Source organism: Bos javanicus, chromosome 4 (assembly GCF_032452875.1).
Source record: "Bos javanicus breed banteng chromosome 4, ARS-OSU_banteng_1.0, whole genome shotgun sequence".
Taxonomy (NCBI): Eukaryota; Metazoa; Chordata; class Mammalia; order Artiodactyla; family Bovidae; genus Bos; species Bos javanicus.
The window spans coordinates 31176064-31197383 of NC_083871.1; the positions used below are offsets into that span (position 1 = coordinate 31176064).

Here is a 21320-nt window from a genome sequence, read left to right on the forward strand (position 1 = left end):
ACATCTTTCCTCTCCCCCAGAAAAAATGTAAGATCCATGGAAGCAAGTATTTTGTGTATTTTGTTCACTACTCTATCCTAGATGGTGCCTGGAACATTGTAGATGTTCCGTGTTTTTTTTCATTGAGAGACAATTTATACACCTTATGATTCACCCATTTAAAGCATACGATTCAGTGGTGTTTAGTGCAGTCACACAGCTGTGCAGCTCTCATCACAGTCCATTCTAGAGCATTTTCACCATTCTCAATGTAAACCCCATACCCATTAGCTGTCACCCACAATCCCCCAGTCCTTACTGGGCATAGATAACCATTAATTTATTTCATGTATCTATAAATTTGCCTGTTCTGAACATTTCATATGCATGAACATATGTGATATTTCATGACTGAGTTCTCTCACTTAGCTTGTTTTTAAGATTCATCAATGATATAACCTATATCAGTATTTTATCCCTTTCTATGACTGAATAATATTCCTTATTATTGGAATATAAATGTGGATATATCACATTTCATTTATCCATTCATCCATTGATGGTCATTTGGGTTGTTTCTACTTTTTTTATTATTATGAATAATGTGGCTATAAACAGTTGAATTATTCATGTACAAGTTTTTGTGTGTGGACACATTTTATTTCTCTTTCACATATACCTAGGAGTGGAATTTTCTGAGTTGTATGGTACCTCTGTATTTAATCTTTGACAAACTACCAGCCTATCACTACATATTTTAGAATAAATGTATGCTTCAATGTGTATTTCAGATCAGTAGGGGAAGTAATAGATTATGCAGTAAATGCTGAAGCACAACTCACCAAGTGTTTGGGCTGAAATATAGTTAGGGCTCTCCTTTATGGTTTCATGGGAAATAAAAAGAGTTCCAAATGATTTAAGTATTAGAATGTTAAATAACTTAAAATGTAGATGAACTGTACAGTTATAAATCAGAAATTGTAGATAAACATTACAGAATCAGTGAGGGGCCATATTATAACCCCCATGTAACAAGCTGAGAAAAGAAATGTGAACTTAATCCTAAGCATGGGCAGTCATTGAAGGATTTTAAGCAGGTCTATGACGTGATCAGTATTATCCATTTGAAAAGCTCACACTGGCCACCAAAAAAGCAGTGACTTGGAGGGGAAAGAGACCCTTGTTACCAATTAAGAGTGATAGCCCCGAAGACAATGAACACAGTGATGACAGTGGGTGTGACAAGCAGGAGAGTGATTGCAGAGGAAGCAAGGAAGCAGAGCTGATGAGACAGTGTAAGGGTTGATGGGGAGAAAGTCAATATATGCAGGTGCCAGTTCCTCAGATTAAAATCATTTTAGGAGAAACGATGAGGAGTTTGGTTTTGAAGTGTCTCTAAAACATACAAGTGTCAATAACCAGTAGAGAACTGGACAAGAGCATTACTGGGTTGAGAGTGAGATTTGGGAGTCACTGATGTACAGATAGTTCTTGAAACTACACGTGGTTAGATCACCTGGAGAAGATGTTTAGAGTGAAGTGAGCCGAGTCAGTGCTGACATGTAAGTACGAAGTTGAGGAAGATAAAGAAGGTGCAGTCAGAGACTGGAGAAGCCCAAGGCAAGAGTGGTATCATAGGAGGTAAGAGTATAAAGACAGGGATGATCAGTGATGCCAAAGCCATAGAGACAAGTGAGAGAGTAGCTAGGAACTGAAAGTGTCATCAGACTTGGAAGGATGAAAGTCTTTTCTGACCCCAAGGGCGTAATGAGCCAGAAGCAGACTGCATTGAGTTATACAGGAAGTTGGCAGAAAAGACAGGCTATTCTTGTAGGAATTTGCTTTGAAGAGAAGGGGGTAAACAGAAGCGCCTAGTTGAGACATGGAACTAAGTAAAGGTTTTTTTTTCCTTTCTTTCTTTGTATGAGTAAGACTAGAACATGTTTCTAGTCTTTCAGAGAAGGAATGGAAAAGGAATTACTGATGGTAAAACAGGGAAGAGGTCTGATCCATCAGGAACTGGGAAGAAGGGATAAGAATAGAGGAAAAGGGAATGACTTGCAGATAGAAGAAGCAAGACTCCTTGAACTTAGTTGGAGGAAAGGGGAGAAAGAGGGACATAGGCAGGCAGAAATGCTGGTAGAAAGTTGTAGTTGTAGTTGCTGGTCTCTATTCTCTTCAGGAAGCAGGAAATTGCAGTGCTAATCAGCCAAAGATAAGAAAATTGAAATGAGGAGAATGTTTGCAAGGAGGGTGGCAAAAACATCAAAAAGTATCCATTGAAGGCAATCAGAGAATAAATGTTAAAGCCTTGCCAAGCAACTTGGAGAAGCCAAAGTTGAATTTGGAAAAGATAAATTTGTAGTCACAGTAATAAAGCTTTCATCAGCAATACTCACAGTCTGGGACCAAAAGGACAGGACAAGAGTTACTTTAGCCAGGGTATACAGGATGATAGGCAGATAAGCCAGAAGGAAAAGAAGGCAGGGAAGTTCATGTGACAGTCAGAAGAACAATTAAGGAATGGAAGGTTCTATTTTAGGTTCGGCAGAGATGTGAGTGGAGTTGAAAGTTAGTGTTTAAATATATGGTACAGTTTCTCAATAGAATTACCATATAATCCAACCTGGCTGGGGAATCTACTAGCCAAAGGAAATAAAAGCAAGGGCTCAGGTAAGTCTACATTTGTTCACAACAGCATTATTCAGAAATAGCCAAAAAGTGGAAGAAATCCAGATGTCCATCAACAGATGGATGGAAAAAGAAAATGTGGTATATACATTCAGTGGAATATTATTCAGTGTTAAAAAGGAAGGAAATTCTGACACATTGCAACATGGATGAATCTCATAGATGTAATGCCAAGGGAAATAAATCAGTCATAAAAGGATGAATATTGTGTGATTCCACTTACATGACGTACCTAGAAAGTCAGTTTCATAGAAAAAGAAAGTATCATGGTAGTTACTAGGGGCTGGGGGGAGTGAATAATGGGAGTTATTGTTTAATGAGTATGGGTTTCAGCTTGGGAAGATGAAAAAATTTCGGAGATGGATTGTAATGGTGATTGCACAACAGTGTGAATATACTTACTATGACTGAAGGAATATTACTGTAACTGTACACTTCAAAATGGTTAGGATGACAAATTTTATAATACAATTATTTTGCCACAATGAAAAATACATGGTGGATAAAGGACCTGATGTCTTAATACTGTTGATAAGAGCAAACGTTGTATCCAGAGGTGTGAGAAGAAGTATATATAATCATGGTTCAAGAATTGGGTATTAGAAGTTTAGGTTTCAATAATGAAATAATTTCAGATTATTATAAGGTCTGGAACAGTACCTCTCATCTAAAGAAGGAGATAGGCAGACTTCCCTGGTGGCCCAGTGGTTAAGACACCAAGTTTCCACCGCAGGGGGCATAGGTTCAGTCCCTAGACAGGGAACCAAGATTCCACATGCTCTGTGACTTGGCCAAAAAAAAAATTTAATTAATTTAAAAAAGGAGATAGTATAGTACCCTGCCAAAACATATCAGCATTTTTGAGTGTGGAGGATGTGCAAGGGAGGCGAGGGATGAGGTGTTGTGTGATTGTCACAGCTGGTTCTGGCATCTTCCTCTCCCCCTGCCTCTTCCCCCAGAATGCTAGAGTGGAAAGGAAATGCAGAGTTTTCGCGTGAAGGATGTCAAGGCTGGAGAGTGGATTCGACATGTCTACCAGCACTGAGGTAGTCACAGATTGGCAGCCAAACTTGGAAAGTGGGAAGGACCAATAGCTAAGGCTTTCGGATGAGGAGGAGTGTATGGCTGGACTCCATGAGCCTCAAATGTGTCACTTTTTACTTAAGGATAGAAGAGCTTTGGGGTCTTGGATGACGTGCAGGGGAGTAAGAAGAGTGACCACTGTTACCCCCATATGCTTTTTCAGTAGTAGGAATACTAAGAAAATGGAAAATCTACTTGAGAAAGCCCTCAAGAAAAATGAGACCCTAGGGCAGTGATTCTTGGACTCCAGCTTCACATTTAAATCATGTGGGAGTGAACTTTTAAAACATACTGATGCCAGTTGAAGTTGGATCATTAGAGATGGGGTGGTATCGGCAGCTTTGAAAGCTCTCGTGTGATTCTAATATACAGCCTGGGGTTGAGAGGCTATGTCCTAGGAAAGAGCTGAGTTTGGGTTGAGACAAGCAGGTAGAGGGAGAAAGCAAGAGAGTTTGACCCAAATAAAACTAGGAGATCACAAGAGCTGTGGGAACAGTTGTCAGGAAGTGCCGCAATGGGGCCATGAGTTTGGAGGATGGCAAGGGGTGGTAAGTGAAGAGGACAGGGACAGTGGGCATATGTGACCTTGAGGGCACAAATAAAATTGTTACCCAAAACTGTTTCCATCCAAAGCCATCATCTGCTGGGCAGACAAATGAAGGCATGGCCAAGTTCAAGGAGGCATTTGCACTCCACTCATTACTCTGACCTCGCAGTTTATAGACAGACACATACATGGAATTACTATACATGGAGTCAACCAAGTCTCAGTGTCCTAAGCAAAAAAGAGGGAGGGAGAGACCTACTTTGCAGAACTCCTATAAGAGTTAAGTGAGGCAAGGAACAGAGCAAATGTATATGAGTAAATTTTGTAAACACTTAAAACCTTACAAATATCACTTGTTCTGTTAACTGGGAGTCTTACCTCATCAGGAAGTTCCCTTTTATCCTTTGAAATAGGCCCTGGGATCAGTTCCCAGAGGATTCTGATTGGTATTTGGTGTTAGGATTAGTCTAGTTTGGCTCAGGGCGTGTGCTTCCTTCCAGCCTGCTTCTCTCTAGTAAAAGCTTCTTAAGAAGGGAGCCTCTTTCCTCCTCCTCCTTTTTTAAGCTCCATCTTGACTGACAGCATGTTGCACTATTTAATGAAGCAGTTAGATACTGACTTGCTAGGCTGACTTTGGACTCCCTCTTTGCTCTTGGTTTCTGAACTAATATTCTTTTCTGCATACTCCTTCAAGGAATTCTGCAAAGAAGAGTGGATTAAAAAAATATATATGAATTGAGGCCTATTTTCCCCAGTGTGAACTTAGGTTAAAACTTACTGTGAAAGTGATAACCATGTTGTAACTATTAGATTTTTCTTGATGAAAAACCTTCTGTGTAGTCATACAAATCCCTGCCTATTTGAACATAATACTATAAAGCAAATATCCTAAACTTTGTTTCTAAAATTTTAAGTCTCAAAGTATTTTATAGTATTTATGATATTCTTTAGTGTGAGTTACCTGCTTTGTTTTGCCTACTATTGGACTGGCCAAAAATTTCCTTCAGGTTTTTTGGTAACATCTTGGAAAAACTCAAATGAACTTTCTGGCCAACCCAGTAGGTTAAAGTGGCCATTAAAAAAGGGAAACTCGCTTTCATCCCCTGCACTGTGCTATGTACACAGTAGGTGGTCAAACAATGCAAACTATTGAATTCAGATACAAGATCTGTATGTGTACCTTCTGTTACTCCTTAATGCTTCAAAAATTAACATTATCTTAAGCCTCCAGTTGTTTCAAATTGTATTAATTAGAAGGCAAGAAATAAAAGCCACTGAGGTCTTGCTAACAGGAGAATGCTTGTGTCTTTAAGGAACCTGTGTGTGGAATCAGATACCAAGGTTTGTTGTTCCTGGTACTAGGAGAGAGATTTTGATATATTTATAAGATAACATTGTCAAGAACAATAGGCATTTTATGCGAACTTTTCCTGTACTAACCTCACATTGCATCCCAGCTTCACTGTGGGAATTCTTCCAGCATTCTGTTTGTGGAAGCTCTGTGGCCAACCAAGAAGTCAGACACCTCTACCACTGTTCCAGCCCCCACTGGCTGCTTCAGCCAGGTCCGGCTCTTACTGCTCTCTCGTGTGGAGCCGTGTTTCCCTGTTGGCCCCCCGATCCAGCCAGGGAACTAGCTCTTTACTCATCTCGCTGACCGTGGAGTCTCCAGATGTATGTAGGAGGTGCTTAGTAAATGTTTGGTGATTGATGACCAAGCGAACAAATTCCATAATAAATTCCATTCTATAATCTTGCTTATTTTTTTTCAAATTGAGTCTATTTTGTAAAGAACTGATCCTTACCTTTAAAATAGATTTTTCCTCCTTTCTCTCTCTTTTAGAAAGGAGACAACTTCCCACTTTCTTTTTTGCTCTATTTTTATTGAAGCATAGTTGATTTACAATATTGTGTTAGTTTAAGGTATACAGCAAAGTGATTCAGTTATGTATTTGTATTTTTTCAGATGATTTTCTGTAGGTTATTATAAGATATTGAATATTATATCCTAGATTATACAGGAAATCCCTGTTGCTTATCTGTTTTACCCTGAACCCCTAATTTATCCCTTCCACCAGCAACTCCCTACTTTTCAATGCTCCTCCTGGTGGCTCAGATGGTAAAGAATCTACCTGCAATGCAAGAGGCCCAGGTTTGATCCCTGGATCAGGAAGATCCCCTGGAGAAGGGAATGGCTACCCACTCCAGTATTCTTGCCTGGAGAATTCCATGGACAGAGCAGGGCTACAGTCCATGGGGTCAAAAAGAATCAAACACGACTGAGCAGCTAACACTTTTACTTTTTTCACTGTCACAGTGGAGACAATTCCCTCTCAGAGGAGAGGCTGAGTCAAGGCTGCTGGGCAACCGCAGGCTGATGGAGTGCCAGTGGACTGAATACATTCCATGAAGCCACCCCAGACAGAGAAGTCATCTCTCTGTAGTGCTGATCTACAGAAAAAGATGAAATGCCTGAGCAAAAGAGTGCATTTTAGTATTGCTGATGTGGGGTGATTACTCCATTGGGCGAATACATTTCTGTCGTCCTGCCATACTTCCTGGAGTCTAAATTTCACTCACCTTGTTTGGGTTGCTGTAGGTGTGTGTAGAGGGTGAAGTCCCTTTCACTTGAAGCCAGATAGATGCAGTAGCAAACCAGACGTTGAATGCTGCAGTTGACAGAATTCTGAGAGATAAACCCTAGACTTTCTAGGTTGAGTTGTATTTTGTAATGAGAGTTTTATTTGGCTTTTGAGAGTTATAGGAGAACTCATATGTGTTCTCTTGGCTTTGGTCTATTGTTTTCTTGTCTGTCGTGCTCTGCTACTCTGGCAGTTGATTGCCTGACTCTGATTCTCAAGGTCTCCATCCCAATAACTGAAGGCGTGGACGTGATTGCCATGTTGACGGATGATGCCACGACCGCCACCTGGAATAACGAGGGACTGCCCAGTGACAGGATGTCCACGGAGAACGCCGCCATCCTGACGCACTGTGAGCGCTGGCCCCTGCTGATCGACCCCCAGCAGCAAGGGATCAAGTGGATCAAGAACAAGTATGGGACTGACCTGAAAGTCACACACTTGGGCCAGAAAGGGTATGTGAGATCGGAAGGGTCGATTCTCTGTTGAGCTGCTGGAAGTGGGTTTCTTTTTTACCAAGTCCTGGCATTTCTTAGACCTCTCTGCCACTTTGGAATATAATTTGGTACAACTTGTTTGTCTGCCTACTCACATAAAGGATCTCTGTGGAAACGGTGTTCACGTTGGATGGCGTGCATCACTTACCTGAAGAAGTTTGTTGGAAGGTTAGAACACGCACTGCATGTGAAAGGAAAATTTTCCTATGACCAAGAATGGAAATACGAGGCATTATAATCCTTCTTTAGGACTTTGGCATTTGGTAACCCAAGAATTGTCAACTGCCCCGTGGGCTTAATGAGGTTTCCAGTTACATTGCTAAATATGTACTTTGCCTACAATGGCGCTTTAACACAGCTCAGTTCCCAAGGTTGAGTGCCTGAAGATAATTTTTTAAGTTAAGCTTTGCATATCACTTTTGAGATCTGAATCTGCTCTGAGATTTTCTGTCACTCGGTTGGCATGACAGTGTTTTCTGATAAGTACAGAAATGTCTTGTATGTAGTTGGTCTTCAGTTAATGCCAAATAAGTAATTTTAGACTTACTTATACTTAATTTTACCCCTCCATCATTTTTGACATGTAAAATGAAATAAGGAATGTCTGCAGTTGTGCAGATAAATGGTCTCCTTGCTGATCTGAATACTGGGAGGAAATTATTCTTGAAGGCAAAAGACTATTTGTGGAGAGTGGCAGTGAAATCGAATGGTAGTTCTCTACATGACTGAATCTAACCATTTAAAAAAATGAAAATTTGATAAAACCACAAAGCATTTAATTTGAATTTTTTTTCACAAGAGGACCTGTTGAAATAATTTAAATTTATAATGTTTGGGTGCATGCTAAGTCACTTCAGTCATGTCCGACTCTTTGCGACCCCATGGGCTATAGCCCGCCAGTCTCCTCCATCCATGGGATTCTCCAGGCACGAATACTGGAGTGATTTGTGTTTGGGTAGGTTCTATTTATTTTTACCGTGATTACCGTCAAAAGTAATTTACACATGGGCTTACTAGTTCACACTACTGAATTTCATTTTGGAACATATAACTGAAATTGATCTTAATATAATCTTTAATTTCCATGTATTTTAGTTGAAGAAAATACTACTTTATAAAACAGTTTTCTCTAAATCCCATTTAAAATATTTACATTAAACTAAATATAATTGAGCATAAATAATTTTGAATACTTTCCCTATGCTTATTTACATTTTTTCTTGATTCTGACTGAATTTTAAGGTTTTTGAATGACATTGAAACTGCTTTGGCCTTTGGAGACGTCATCTTAATTGAAAACCTTGAGGAAACAATAGATCCAGTCCTTGATCCATTGCTTGGTAGGAACACGATTAAAAAGGGAAAGTAAGTATTATTGAATAATAATTTTATTATTAAAAATAATCTTAAAGATAATTTTTGATGGTGTGTTTTGCACTACACATGAGTTTGATCATCAGCTTCTATTTCATGGCCTCCTAATGAAATGTAATATATTGAAATATTCTTTTGTAATAATTGTATTTATTTGTTTATGGCTGTGCTGAGTCTTCATTGCTGGGTGGGCTTTTCTCGTTGCAGTGAGCAGGGGCTGCTCTCTAGTTGGGGTGCGCGGGCTTCTCGTTGAGGTGCCTTCTGTTTTTGTGGAGCGTGGACTTTCGGGTGTGTGGGCTCCGTAGCTGCAGGTCCTGGGCTCCAATCATGGACTCAATAGTTGTGGCACACAGGCTTACTTGCTACGCGGCATGTCTGATCCTCCTAGACCAGGGGTTGAACCCATGGCTTCTGCACTGGCAGGCGAATTCTTTACCACTGAACCACCAAGGAAGTCCTGCTGAAATATTCTCGGTGATAGTTCTGAGTTTCCGTTCCAGGGCTCCTACATTCCAAGACCAAAGCAAACTTGACGTGATCCAGATGTTCAGGCTATTTTTTTGGTAGGTTGAGATTCATGTTACCCAATTCCTGATTTATAGACCCCAATAATGCATTGTCACAAATAGGAGAGTATTTGCTCCTTTATTACTTCATACTAGTGTTTTTCTACCCTCAGTACTTTGGAAAACATTTTTAATATATTTGCCTCAAGTGCATATCACTTGTATCCTTATTTTTTTAATATTTTTACTTTTTATTAATTTAGTATTAGCTTCTAATGTACAGCAAAGTGAGTTAGCTTTTATGTGTACATATATCCCCTCTTTTTTGGATTTTCCTCCCATTTAGGTCACCACAGAGCACTGAGTAGAGTTCCCTGAGGTATACAGTAGGCGATTATCTATTTTATACATAGTATCAATAGTGCATATATGTCAATACCAGTCTCCCAATTCATTTCACCCCACCCCCGTTGGTATCCATGTTTGTTCTCTACGTCTGTTTCTCTATTTCTGTTTTGCAAGTAAAATCATCTATACCATTTTTCTAGATTCCACATATATGCATTAATATACAATATTTGTTTTTCTCTTTCTGACTTACCTCATTCTTTACACCAGTCTCTAGGTCCATCCACAGCTCTGCATCTTTATCCATTCCTCTGTTGATGGACATTTAGATTGCTTCCATGTCCTGGCATTGTGAATAATGCTGCAATGAACATTGAATTGTATGTGTCTTTGCAATTATGCTTTTCTCAGGGTATATGCCCAATAATGGGATTGCTGAGTGATATGATAATTCTGTTTTTAGTTTTTTAAGGAACCTCTGTACTGTGGTCCATAGTGGCTGTATCAATTTACATTCCTATCAACAGTACCAGAGGGTTCCCTTTTCTCCACGTCCTCTCTAGCATTATTATTTGTATATATTTTTTTTATGATGGCCATTCTGACCTGTGTGAGGAGATACCTTATTGTAGTTTTGATTTGCATTTGTCTAATGATTGGTGATGTTGGGTATCTTTTCATGTATTTGTTGGCCATCTATATGTTTTCCTTAGAGAGATGTCTATTTAAGTATTCTGTCCATTTTTTGATTGGGTTTGTGTTTGTTTGTTTGTTTGTTTGTTTTTTTATTTTATTTTATTTTTTAACTTTACAATATTGTATTGGTTTTGCCATATATCAACATGAATCCTCCACAGGTATATACATTGTTTGTTTGTTATTTTGAGCTACATGAGCTTTTTGTTTATTTTGGAGATTAATCATTTGTCAGTTGTTTCATTTGCAAATATTTTCTCCCATTCTAAGGGTTATCTTTTTGTCTTGTTTATAGTTTCCTTTGCTGTGCAGAAACTTTTAAGTTTAATTAGGTCCCATTTGTTTATTTTTGTTTTTACTTGAATTACTCCAGAGGATGGGTCAAAAAAGATACTGCTGCAATTTGTGCCAGAGAGTTTCCTTTCCTCTAAGAGTTTTAAACTGTCTGGCCTTACATTCAGGTCTGTAATCCATTTTGAGTACACTTAATATTTTTAAAAACCTATTTTAAATTCACTTTTTTTTTTTTTAAAACTCAGCCTCACCCCAAGTCATAGCATGTACAAAATCATGTGTTTACTGTGCTAGTTCTCTTTTTTCCTATATGTTAAAAACAAAAAAAAAAATATATATATATATATATAAAAACCATTAGGATAAAAAAGAATTCACTAGTGGATCCCTAAGAACATCCCATACCAGCAGCAGTGGTAGACTCGGCACACTCTTGCTGAGACCTGCATGATGTTCCAAGTGCTACTGTTGCCCCAAACACCATCTCTCCATCACATCCTTCCAGGAACAGGGAACCATTACCCAGCAGGCAACATGTCACTCTGTAATTGTGTAAAAGGTCAGATCCAGTAGTTCTGTCTCTAACTGAGCCTGGATGGGCTCACTGGAGATTGTGGCATGTCCAAAGCTCTCTGTGCCTCTTCCCTCAAGAAACCAACATTGCCACGGCTTATTCCACTGAATTTCCTTCTCTTTTTTGTTGTTTTTCTTCACAGAGGTGTAATTTCAGAATTTCCCCAATACTTTTCTTCCTTGGCACCCACTTTCTGCCTCAAAGGTGTCTTTTCTCTCTTTTCATCACTGGATTATTCCTGTCAATTTAAAATGAAAATAGGTCTGCTTAAGGGTGACTAACTTCTATTTTGTAAAAAGTCTCTCTCTAACTGATTAGTATTTATTATACAATTCACCAATTAAATCCATTTACAGTGAGTGACAACTTATAATTGTTTAATAAACCAAAATTTACCCATACATGCATTTAGAAGAGTCTAATAAGACATTTGACAAACTGCAGCCCTGACGTAAATAAAATTGTGGCCATATCTGATGTGTTAAAAATACAGTGCAAAATCTTGGATGTCACTAAAGTGTAATCCTTGTTATTAAGGTTCTGACTCTATTATGAAGACACAGAATTTTTGTCAGTGAAATACATATTCTCTTAGCTTTAACTTGAACCTTTGGTGACACAATTTAGGTGTAAAAAATTCTGTCTTTCTCTCTTTATATATATATGTATTTTTTTAATGTTTATTTATGTATTTGGCTGTACCCAGTCTAGTTACGGCTAGACTGGGAAACTCTGACCTTGTTGTAGCAGGTGAGATGTGGGATCTTTTAGTTTCAGCACTCAAGACCTTTAGTTGTAGAATGCGAACTCTTAGCTGTATCATGTGGGACCTAGTTCCCTGACCAGGGATGGAACTCAGGCCTCCTGCATTGGAAGCATGAGTCTTAGCCACTGACCCACCAGGAAAGTTCCTATATATGTGTGTATATATTGATAATCTAAAACATCCAAAGACTGATAAATTTGAGCCCTGATTTTTTTCTCAGTATGGATATAGTTAAGTAAAAGAATCCCAGAGTATTTTTTTATTTGTATTTCAGAAACAAGTTGTTTTATATAGAGCATCAAATCCTTTATCACAAAATATCACACCAGGGCAATTTATTCCAAATTAATAATCTTTCCTGAATATGTGCTAAGAAAAGTTATGACCAACCTAGACTGCATATTAAAAAGCAGAAACATTACTTTGCCAAAAAGGGTCTGTCTAGTTAAGGCTATGGTTTTTCCAGTAGTCACGTATGGATGTGAGAGTTGGGGCTATAAAGAAACCTGAGTGCCGAAGAATTGATGCTTTTGAACTGTAGTGTTGGAAAAGACTCTTGAGAATCCCTTGGGCTGCAAGGAGATCCAACCAGTCCATCCTAAAGGAGATCAGTCCTGAGTGTTCATTGGAAGCTGATGCTGATGCTGAAGCTGAAACCAATACTTTGGCCACCTGATGTGAAGAGTTGACTCATTTGAAAAGACCCTGATGCTGGGAAAGATTGAAGGACGGAGGAGAAGGGGACGACAGAGGATGAGGTGGTTGGATGGCATCACCGACTCAATGGACATGAGTTTGAGTAAACTTCCGGAGTTGGCGATAGACAGGGAGGCCTGGTGTGCTGCAGTCCACGAGGTCGCCAAGAGTCGGAAAAGACTGAGTGACTGAACTGATTAGGCTTTATAGAATTGATCATGTCATTGTAGCTGTTTTTAAAAGTTGAAGAAAATTTTAAATGATCTGTAAGAATATAGTAAATGGAGTTTATTGCATGCAGTTGTTACTGTAACACTTCTAACTCCTAAACTCTTTCATAAGAGTGGCAACAACTGCTTTTATGAAGGTAATTTTGTGTACCTTGAGTTTTCTTTAGATGTTTTTAGAGTTTTGTTATTCAGAGAATCTGAGTCCTTGCAAATTGTGTCAGTCACTGAATAAGTCTTCTCTGAGAACTGCCAGAGGCAGGCCCTGTACTGGTGGTCAGTGATTCAGAACCCAAGGTACAGACCCTGCCCTTAAGGAAGCTGCATTTCCTGAGGGGGAAGTCAGACCTATACACAGCACAAGTCATACATGCCATGGGTATGATGACAGAAGTATACACGATAGAGAGTCATCTGCTCCGTGGTTTAGACTTGGAAAGACTTTGTGTTACATTTACATTTAGTGTGAGTCTTAAAAGGTCAGTGGGCATTTGTCAGACAAATGGGAGAAGAGAATTCTGGAATGAGAAGACTCATACCAAGTACTAAAACATACTAATCAGCCCAGCAGCTTCGGGGAACTGCGATTAAGATTCAAATATGTGGAGAGCCCCATTTTGGGGGAAAAGGTGTATGAACTGAGAAAGGTGGGACTGGATTGTCAGGCCCCAGAATGTGAGTATCCTTGGGTACCCACAGATGACCCACAGGTTGGCCTTTTCCCTGGTTACAATGCTTTTCCCCCAAGCACATTGAAGGGGCACATTCCTGTCCATAATGCTAGTTGACAGTATCCATGGTTTGTAACCAAGGGACCTTGTCTTCGTGGAGTAACACATCTGGAGTTTCTGTATGTTCACTTGAGAATCATGAGCAGAAGTCAGTGGGAAAGCTAGTGAAGACTCTTAGCATGCTAAGAATAATGCAATCAGATTTATGTTTTTTGAAAGGGCACGTTGGCAGTATGGAGTATTGATTAAAGGCACATGGACCAAGAGCCAGGGTCCATCCAATTAGCAAACAATTGCAGTAGTCCAGTTGAGACATAGTATGAGCCTAAACTAAGCCAGCGACAGTAGAGGTGGAAGTTCAGTTCAGATCAGTTGCTCAGTCGTGTCCGACTCTTTGTGACCCATAGACTGCAGCATACCGGGCCTCCCTGTCCACCACCAACTCCCGAAGTTTACCCAAACTCACGTCCATTGAGTTGGTTATGCCATCCAACCATCTCATCCTCTGTCATCCCCTTCTCCTGCCATCTTCATTCTTTCCCAGAATCAGGGTCTTTTCAAATGAGTCAGCTCTTTGCATGAGGTGGCCAAAGTACTGGAGTTTCAGCTTCAACATCAATCCTTCCAATGAACACTCAGGATTGATTTCCTTTAGGATGGACTGGTTGGATCTCCTTGCAGTCCAAGGAACTCTCAAGAGTCTTCTCCAACACCACAGCTCAAAAGCATCAATTCTTCGGCACTCAGCTTTTTTTTATAGCCCAACTCTCACATCTATACATAATTACTGGACTAGATGGGCCTTTGTTGGCATGGGTCTCTGCTTTTTAATATGCTGTCTAGGTTGGTCATAACTTTCCTTCCAAGGAGTAAGCGTCTTTTAATTTCATGGCTGCAGTCACCATCTGCACTGATTTTGGAGCACAGAAAATAACGTCTGCCTCTGTTTTGACTGTTCCCCATCTATTTGCCATGAAATGATGGGACCGGATGCCATGATCGTAGTTTTCTGAATGTTGAGCTTTAAGCCAGCTTTTTCCCTCTCCACTTTCACTTTCATCAAGAGGCTCTTTAGTTCTTCTTCACTTTCTGCCATAAGGGTGGCGGCATCTGCATATCTGGGGTTATTATATTTCTCCCGGCCATTTTTATTCCAGCTTGTTCTTCATCCAGCCCAGCATTTTTTCATGATGTACTCTGCATACAAGTTAAATAAGCAGGATAACAATTTACAGCTTTGACATACTCCTTTTCCTATTTGGAACCAGTCTGTTGTTCCATGTCCAGTTCTAACTGTTGCTTCCTGACCTGTATACAGGTTTCTCAAGAGGCAGGTCAGGTGGTCTGGTATTCCCATCTCTTTCAGAATTTTCCACAGGGTGTTGTGATCCACACAGTCAAAGGCTTTGGCATAGTCAGTAAAGCAAAAATAGATGTTTTTCTGGAACTCTCTTGCTTTTTCAATAATCCAATGGATGTTGGCAATTTGATCTCTGGTTCCTCTGCCTTTTCTAAAACCAGCTAGAACATCTGGAAGTTTATGGTTAATGTATTGTTAAGCCTGGCTTGGAGAATTTTGAGCATTAGTTTACTAGCATGTGAGATGAGTGCAATCGTGCAGTAGTTTGAACATTCTTTGGCATTGCCTTTCTTTGGAATTGGAATGAAACTGACCTTTTCCAGTCCTGTGGCCACTGCTGAGTTTTCCTAATTTGCTGGCATATTGAGTACAGGACTTTCACAGCATCATCTTTTAGGATTTGAAATAGCTCAACTGGAATTCCATCCCCTCCACTAGCTTTGTTCGTAGTGATGCTTCCTAAGGCCCACTTCACTTTGTATTCCAGGATGTCTGGTTCTAGGTGAGTGATCACACCATCGTGATTATCTTGGTCATGAAGATCTTTTTTGTACAGTTCTTCTGTGTATTCTTGCCACCTCTTCTTAATATCTTCTGCTTCGGTTAGGTCCATACCATTTCTGCCCTTTATTGTGCCCGTCTTTGCATGACATATTCCCTTGGTATCTCGAATTTTCTTGAAGAGGTCTCTAGTTTTTCCTATTCTATTGTTAATCCCAACCTCCTTATTTATCCCTCCCACCCTTAAAGAAATGTTGCTTCTCTAAACTTGTATCTTTCCATTTTTTCCACACGATTTGGCAAGGGAAAGAAAGTACATTCAGTGCTCAACCCACTGTCTTGGCTGCTGTGTGTGCATTTTCAAGAGAGACTTTTAGGGCTATGAGGTGGGGCTGGCTTGTGCCCCAGTGTGCTGTTGTTGAAACTAGCATCAGGGCACAAGGAGTAAGATGGATCCTGGGCCGCGTCTTAGGCTGCTGCACTCTAGTTTGTTGTTCGGGTTAAGTTGGTTATCTTGTTTTTCTGTTTCTATTTTCTTACCTAATGAGGAAAATAAAAGCATAGCACATACAGATTTTCAGTATATATGATTTCCCTTGAATCTTTAATGAGTGATAGGTGTAGTATGTGGGTGATTGGGAGCATGGACCAGATGCTCAGCCAGACCTCCAGAAGTCAGACCTTGTTTTTCAGACATGGAAAGTGTGGATGAACCATGGGTGGAACCACAAAACATATCAGCAAAAAGGAGGAGTGGGGAGGGGAGGAGTCAGTCATATCTTTTGATGTTTTAAGTTGCCTCCTAAGAGCAGTAGAGGGTTTTGGTTATTTAAATTTTATTATTTAATAATGCATATAAAATACTTAGTATATAAAAGTTATGAATCATAATAATAATAACTTAGATGGGTATCTATCATTCAAATTATGAACATTAAGATGGTCAGTATTCTTCAATCCACCTTCACGAATCCTTTCCCATCCTGTCTCCTCTCCAAAGATGGTCAGTATTTTAAATTTCATCATCGTTTTATTGCTTTATTTAAAATAGTTCTATTATATATATATATATATATATATATATATATATATATATATATATATATATACATCTTCCAAAACAATATATTATCCTTGATTTGGGAGTTTATAAAAATCCATCATAGCATACATATAGAGTTTAGAGGGACTTGAATTTTTTTACTCAGTGTTATACTTCTGTGCCTATCTCTTACTTTTACCTCTAATTTTTTTTTCATTTAACTTTAATCTCATTTTTGTTGCTATAATATTCAATGGTGTGACTCTTTCTCACTTTATTGAATATTTTTACTGAAGGACACTTAGGTGATTTTCCAGTTTTTTGCTATTACAAGACATGCTGCTATTAATATTAGTGTACTGAATACTCAGATACACATGTAAAGGTTCACACAGCAAGGGATTCTTTAGAGTTTATATTCTGGGGTAGAAGAGTTGGGTTGTAGAGAGTGCACACAATATGCTTTAAAAGAAAATGTGAATTGTTTTCCAAAGTCGTACACATTTACATACTCACTGATGATATTTAATGGTTGTGAAGCCTTCCAGAGCACTGACTTAGAAACTTTGATTCTGCTGTTTTTTTAGTAACACAAAAGATTTGTATATTTAATACTATTAGCCTCTTCCTTTGAGGAACTATTCCAACCAACAACTCTTTTTTTTTGAATGGTAAAAATGTTGTTCGGTCGCAAAGTCATGTCTGACTCTTTGCAACCCCGTGGATTGCAGCGCGCCAGGCTCCCCTGTCCATCACTGTTTCCCAGAATTTGCTCAAATTCGTGTCCATTGAGTTGGTGATAACTATTTAAACACGTCATCCTCTGCCGTGCTTTTCTCCTTCTGCCTTCAGTCCTTCCCAGCATCAGGACCTTTTTCAGTGAGTCAGCTTTTCACATCAGGTGACCAAAGTATTAAAGCTTGAGTTTCAGCATAAGTCCTTCCAATGAATATTCAGGGTTGATTTCCTTTAGGATTGACTGGTTTGATTTGCTTGCAGTCCAAGGGACTCTCAGGAGTCTTCTCTAGTACCACAATTCAAAAGCATCAGTTCTTCAGCGTTCAGCCTTGTTTATGATCCAACTCTCACATCCATACACGACTACTGGAAAAACCATAGCTTTAATTCTAAGACCTTTGTTGACCAAAGTGATGTTTCTGCTATTTAGTACACTGTCTAGGTTTGTCATAGCTTTCCTTCCAAGGAGCAAGCATCTTTTAATTTCATGGCTGCAGTCATTATCGGCAGTGATTTTGGAGCCCAAGAAAATAAAGTTTGTCACTGCTTCTTTTTGCTCTATTTGGTGTAAACGGATAGGACCAGATGCCATGATCTTAGTTTTTTGAATATTGAGTTATAAGCCAGCTTTCTCACTCTCCTCTTTCACCATCATCAAGAGGCTCTTTAGTTCCTCTTCACTTTCTGCCGTTAGTGTGGTATCATCCACATACTTGAGGTTGTTGATGGTCCATGTAAGATTCTAACTGACCTGGTTAGAATCTTGGCCTGCTTACAGGTTTCTCAGGAGGCAGATAAGGTGGTATGGTATTCCCACTTCTTTAAGAATTTTCCACAGTTTGTTGTGATCCACAGAGTCAAAAGCTTTAAAGTAGTTGGTGAAGAAGAAGTGGTTATTTTTCTTGAATTCCCTTGCTTTCTCTGTGGTCCAATGAATGTAGGCAGTTTGATCTCTGGTTCCTCTGCCTTTTCTAAACCCAGGTTGTACATCTGGGACTTCTCAGTTCACATACTGCTGAAACTTAGCTTGAAGGATTTTGAGCATAATCTTCAGTTCAGTTCAGTTCAGTAGCTCAGTCATGTCCGACTCTTTGCGACCCCACGAATTGCAGCACTCCAGGCCTCCCTGTCCATCACCAACTCCTGGAGTTCACCCTGACTCATGTCCATCAAGTCGGTGATGCCATCCAGCCATCTCACCCTCTGTCGTCCCCTTCTCCTCCTGCCCTTACTAGCATGCAAAATGAGTGCAATTGTCTGGTAGTTTGAACATTCTTTGGTATTGGCCTTCTTTGGGATTGGAATGAAAACTGTCCTTTTCCAGTCCTGTGGCCAATGCTGAGTTTTTAAAATTTGCTGGCATATTGAGTGGAACACTTTAACAGCAGCATCTTTTAGAATTTGAAGTAGCTCAACTGGAATTCCATCACCTCCACTAGCTTTGTTCATAGTGATGCTTCTTAAGACCTGTTTGACTTCCAGTTCAAGGATGTCTTCCTCTAGGTGAGTGATCACACCATCGTGCTTATCTGGGTCATTAAGATCTTTTTTGTATAGTTCTGTGAATTCTTGTCATCTCTTCTTAATCTCTTCTGCTTCTGTTAGGTCCATACCATTTCTGTCCTTTTTAGTGTCCATATTTGCATGAAATGTTCCCTTGACATCTCTAATTTTTTAAAGGAGATTTCTAGTATTTCCCATTCTATTGTTTTCCTCTACTTTTTCCATTGTTCATTTAAAAAGGCCTTTTTATCTCTCCTTGCTATTCTCTGGCACTGTCTGCCTTGCCTTTCTCCTCTTTTCTCAGCTATTTGTAAAGCCTTCTCAGACAACCACGTTGCCTTCTTGCATTTCTTTTTCTTTGAGATAATTTTGGTCACCGCCTCCTATACAATGTTACGAACAATTTCTGTTTCTCTTTCCAAGTACCTGTTAGGTACAAATATGTTTCCCTTTGTATTGTAAAGAGGAAATAGCACTGAAAGCAAGCAAAAGAAGAGACAACCCCCAGGGACTGCGAAGTTGGTGTAGTCGCCCAAAATGGCTTTACTGCTTCATCTTCTTCAAATGCAGGTGGAATAGCCTTTCATATTCCTGAGAGAAAGCCACATTACTCAACATTTTTGACTACTTACAGTGTTTTTGTTTATTTTAGTTCTGTTTGCTTTGGGACCCTTTTTAAAAAAACAATCATTAGTCTATTCTTCGTAATAATGGATGTCTGAAAAGATACTTGTGATAGATACAGCATAGTCCAAAAGTTGAAGTTCATTAATAATTGGAATGTTGTGCAGTATGAAGTAATGAATACTAATTACTCCTTTCTTGTGTGACAACTCCCTGTGGACCAATCAATCAGCCCAGACTTTCATTTGGCTCTAGTAATGGTTTCATCAATAGCACATTAAATCTGTGTTTGAGAAGATATACAGTTGAACCTGACCCACATAGCAGATAGCACTATCATAAAATGGCCACAGGCTGACAACGGCTTGGTAATTACAAATAATTAAATCCAGCAAACTCCAGGCAATCCTAATTTTAAGTAAAATATATTGTATGGTATCAATCGACAGAAAACATATCTGGGGAGATTTATCAACACGTACTTTTTCCAAAGCAAATTTACTGGCTTACATATTAGAGAAGTTGCTGATCTGTGAAGCATTTTCATAAAATTATATCTCTTTAATCTTTTGACTCTCCACAAATATTATTGAAGTGATTTTTGAACTTTAATCTTAGCTAGAGAAGCCTTACTGCAAAATGTATTTCAACCTGCTTCTGAGCATATAAATGTTTTTTAAAGAGTTTATACTTTATTCTATATTTAATTTCATACCATTATTCTTTTAGTAATAGTCTTCAAGTAGCATTCCCTAGAAAGAAACTTAAAACTAATAGAAATATTGGCTCTATAATAGAAATTTCTATTTGTATAGACATAATAAAATGAAAGACAGTATTTTACAAATAGTATTTGTTTTATAATAAGTTTCCTGAAAGTTGTGCTAAAATCAATAAAAAATATTTTAGTTAGCAAGTTCCAGTTTAACTGTTATTATGTTGCTGCTCTTGGAGTTGGTGCCATACTATTGTTCTCTAGTTGAGTATAGATGCATTTGAATGAACTCTTGAGTGAAATTTAAAATAGAACCATGTTAAATTAAACCCCACACTGTAGTAGAATGTGCTCTATTGAGCTAGAAACATACAGTTTTTTAGTAAGCTCTGGAGTTACAAAGTTCTCTAATTATGTTCCCTGTGGGTAAGAATATTTCTATTTTCCAGTAATTCATGCCCTCATACAGTAGACGGAGAAGGCAATGGCACCCCACTCCAGTACTCTTGCCTGGAAAATTCCACGGACAGAGGAGCCTGGTGGGCTGCCGTCTATGGGGTCACACAGAGTCAGACACGACTGAAGCGATTTAGCAGCAGCAGCAGCATACAGTAGAACTCAGCGTTCTAGTCTCTCTCAGTTTCTAGTTAATAAAGTTTAATTGCCGAAGGACCTCCAGCAACCTTTCTATTCCTGAGTTCAATCAAGGTTTTTTTTTTAAGTATAATATTCAGGAGAATTCCATGGACAGAGAAGCCTGGTGGGTTACAGTCCATGGAGTCACAGAGTTGGACATGACTGAACAACTAACACACACACACACACACATACACACATACACATACATACATATACATTCAGGACCTACAGATAGTGCATCTGAGAAGAAGTTATCTTGCTGACATTGTTTGACTGTATATGAATGTAGATACCAAACAGGGCCACAGATTAAGGACCTTTAGATTCTTTTCTTCAAAAAAGCAGTTTTGTAAAATAAAGAACAAATATGAATGGAACTAGAATTTCTTCATTTTTCATGCCACATTATAATGTTTAAATAAGGACATATTGAAATGTGTATAAATATATATAACATGTATACTTTATATACATATGGAACACGTGTGTGTGTGTGTGTGTGTGTGTGTGTGTGTGTGTATCTCAAAGAGGAAATAACCTACTATGC

The 21320-nt window shown here is 39.0% G+C and overlaps 1 protein-coding gene across 3 annotated transcripts in view; it reads left to right on the forward strand.

Moving 5' to 3' along the window:
* The window catches only part of DNAH11 (dynein axonemal heavy chain 11), a 364495-nt gene that overhangs the window by 271810 nt on the left and 71365 nt on the right, over nt 1-21320 (forward strand). For all 3 annotated transcript variants that reach the window (XM_061413683.1, XM_061413682.1, XM_061413681.1), the window contains exons 64-65: nt 7162-7397; nt 8682-8804. In XM_061413683.1, the coding sequence (XP_061269667.1) occupies nt 7162-7397; nt 8682-8804 (359 nt within the window). The remainder of the gene's footprint in view (nt 1-7161; nt 7398-8681; nt 8805-21320) is intronic.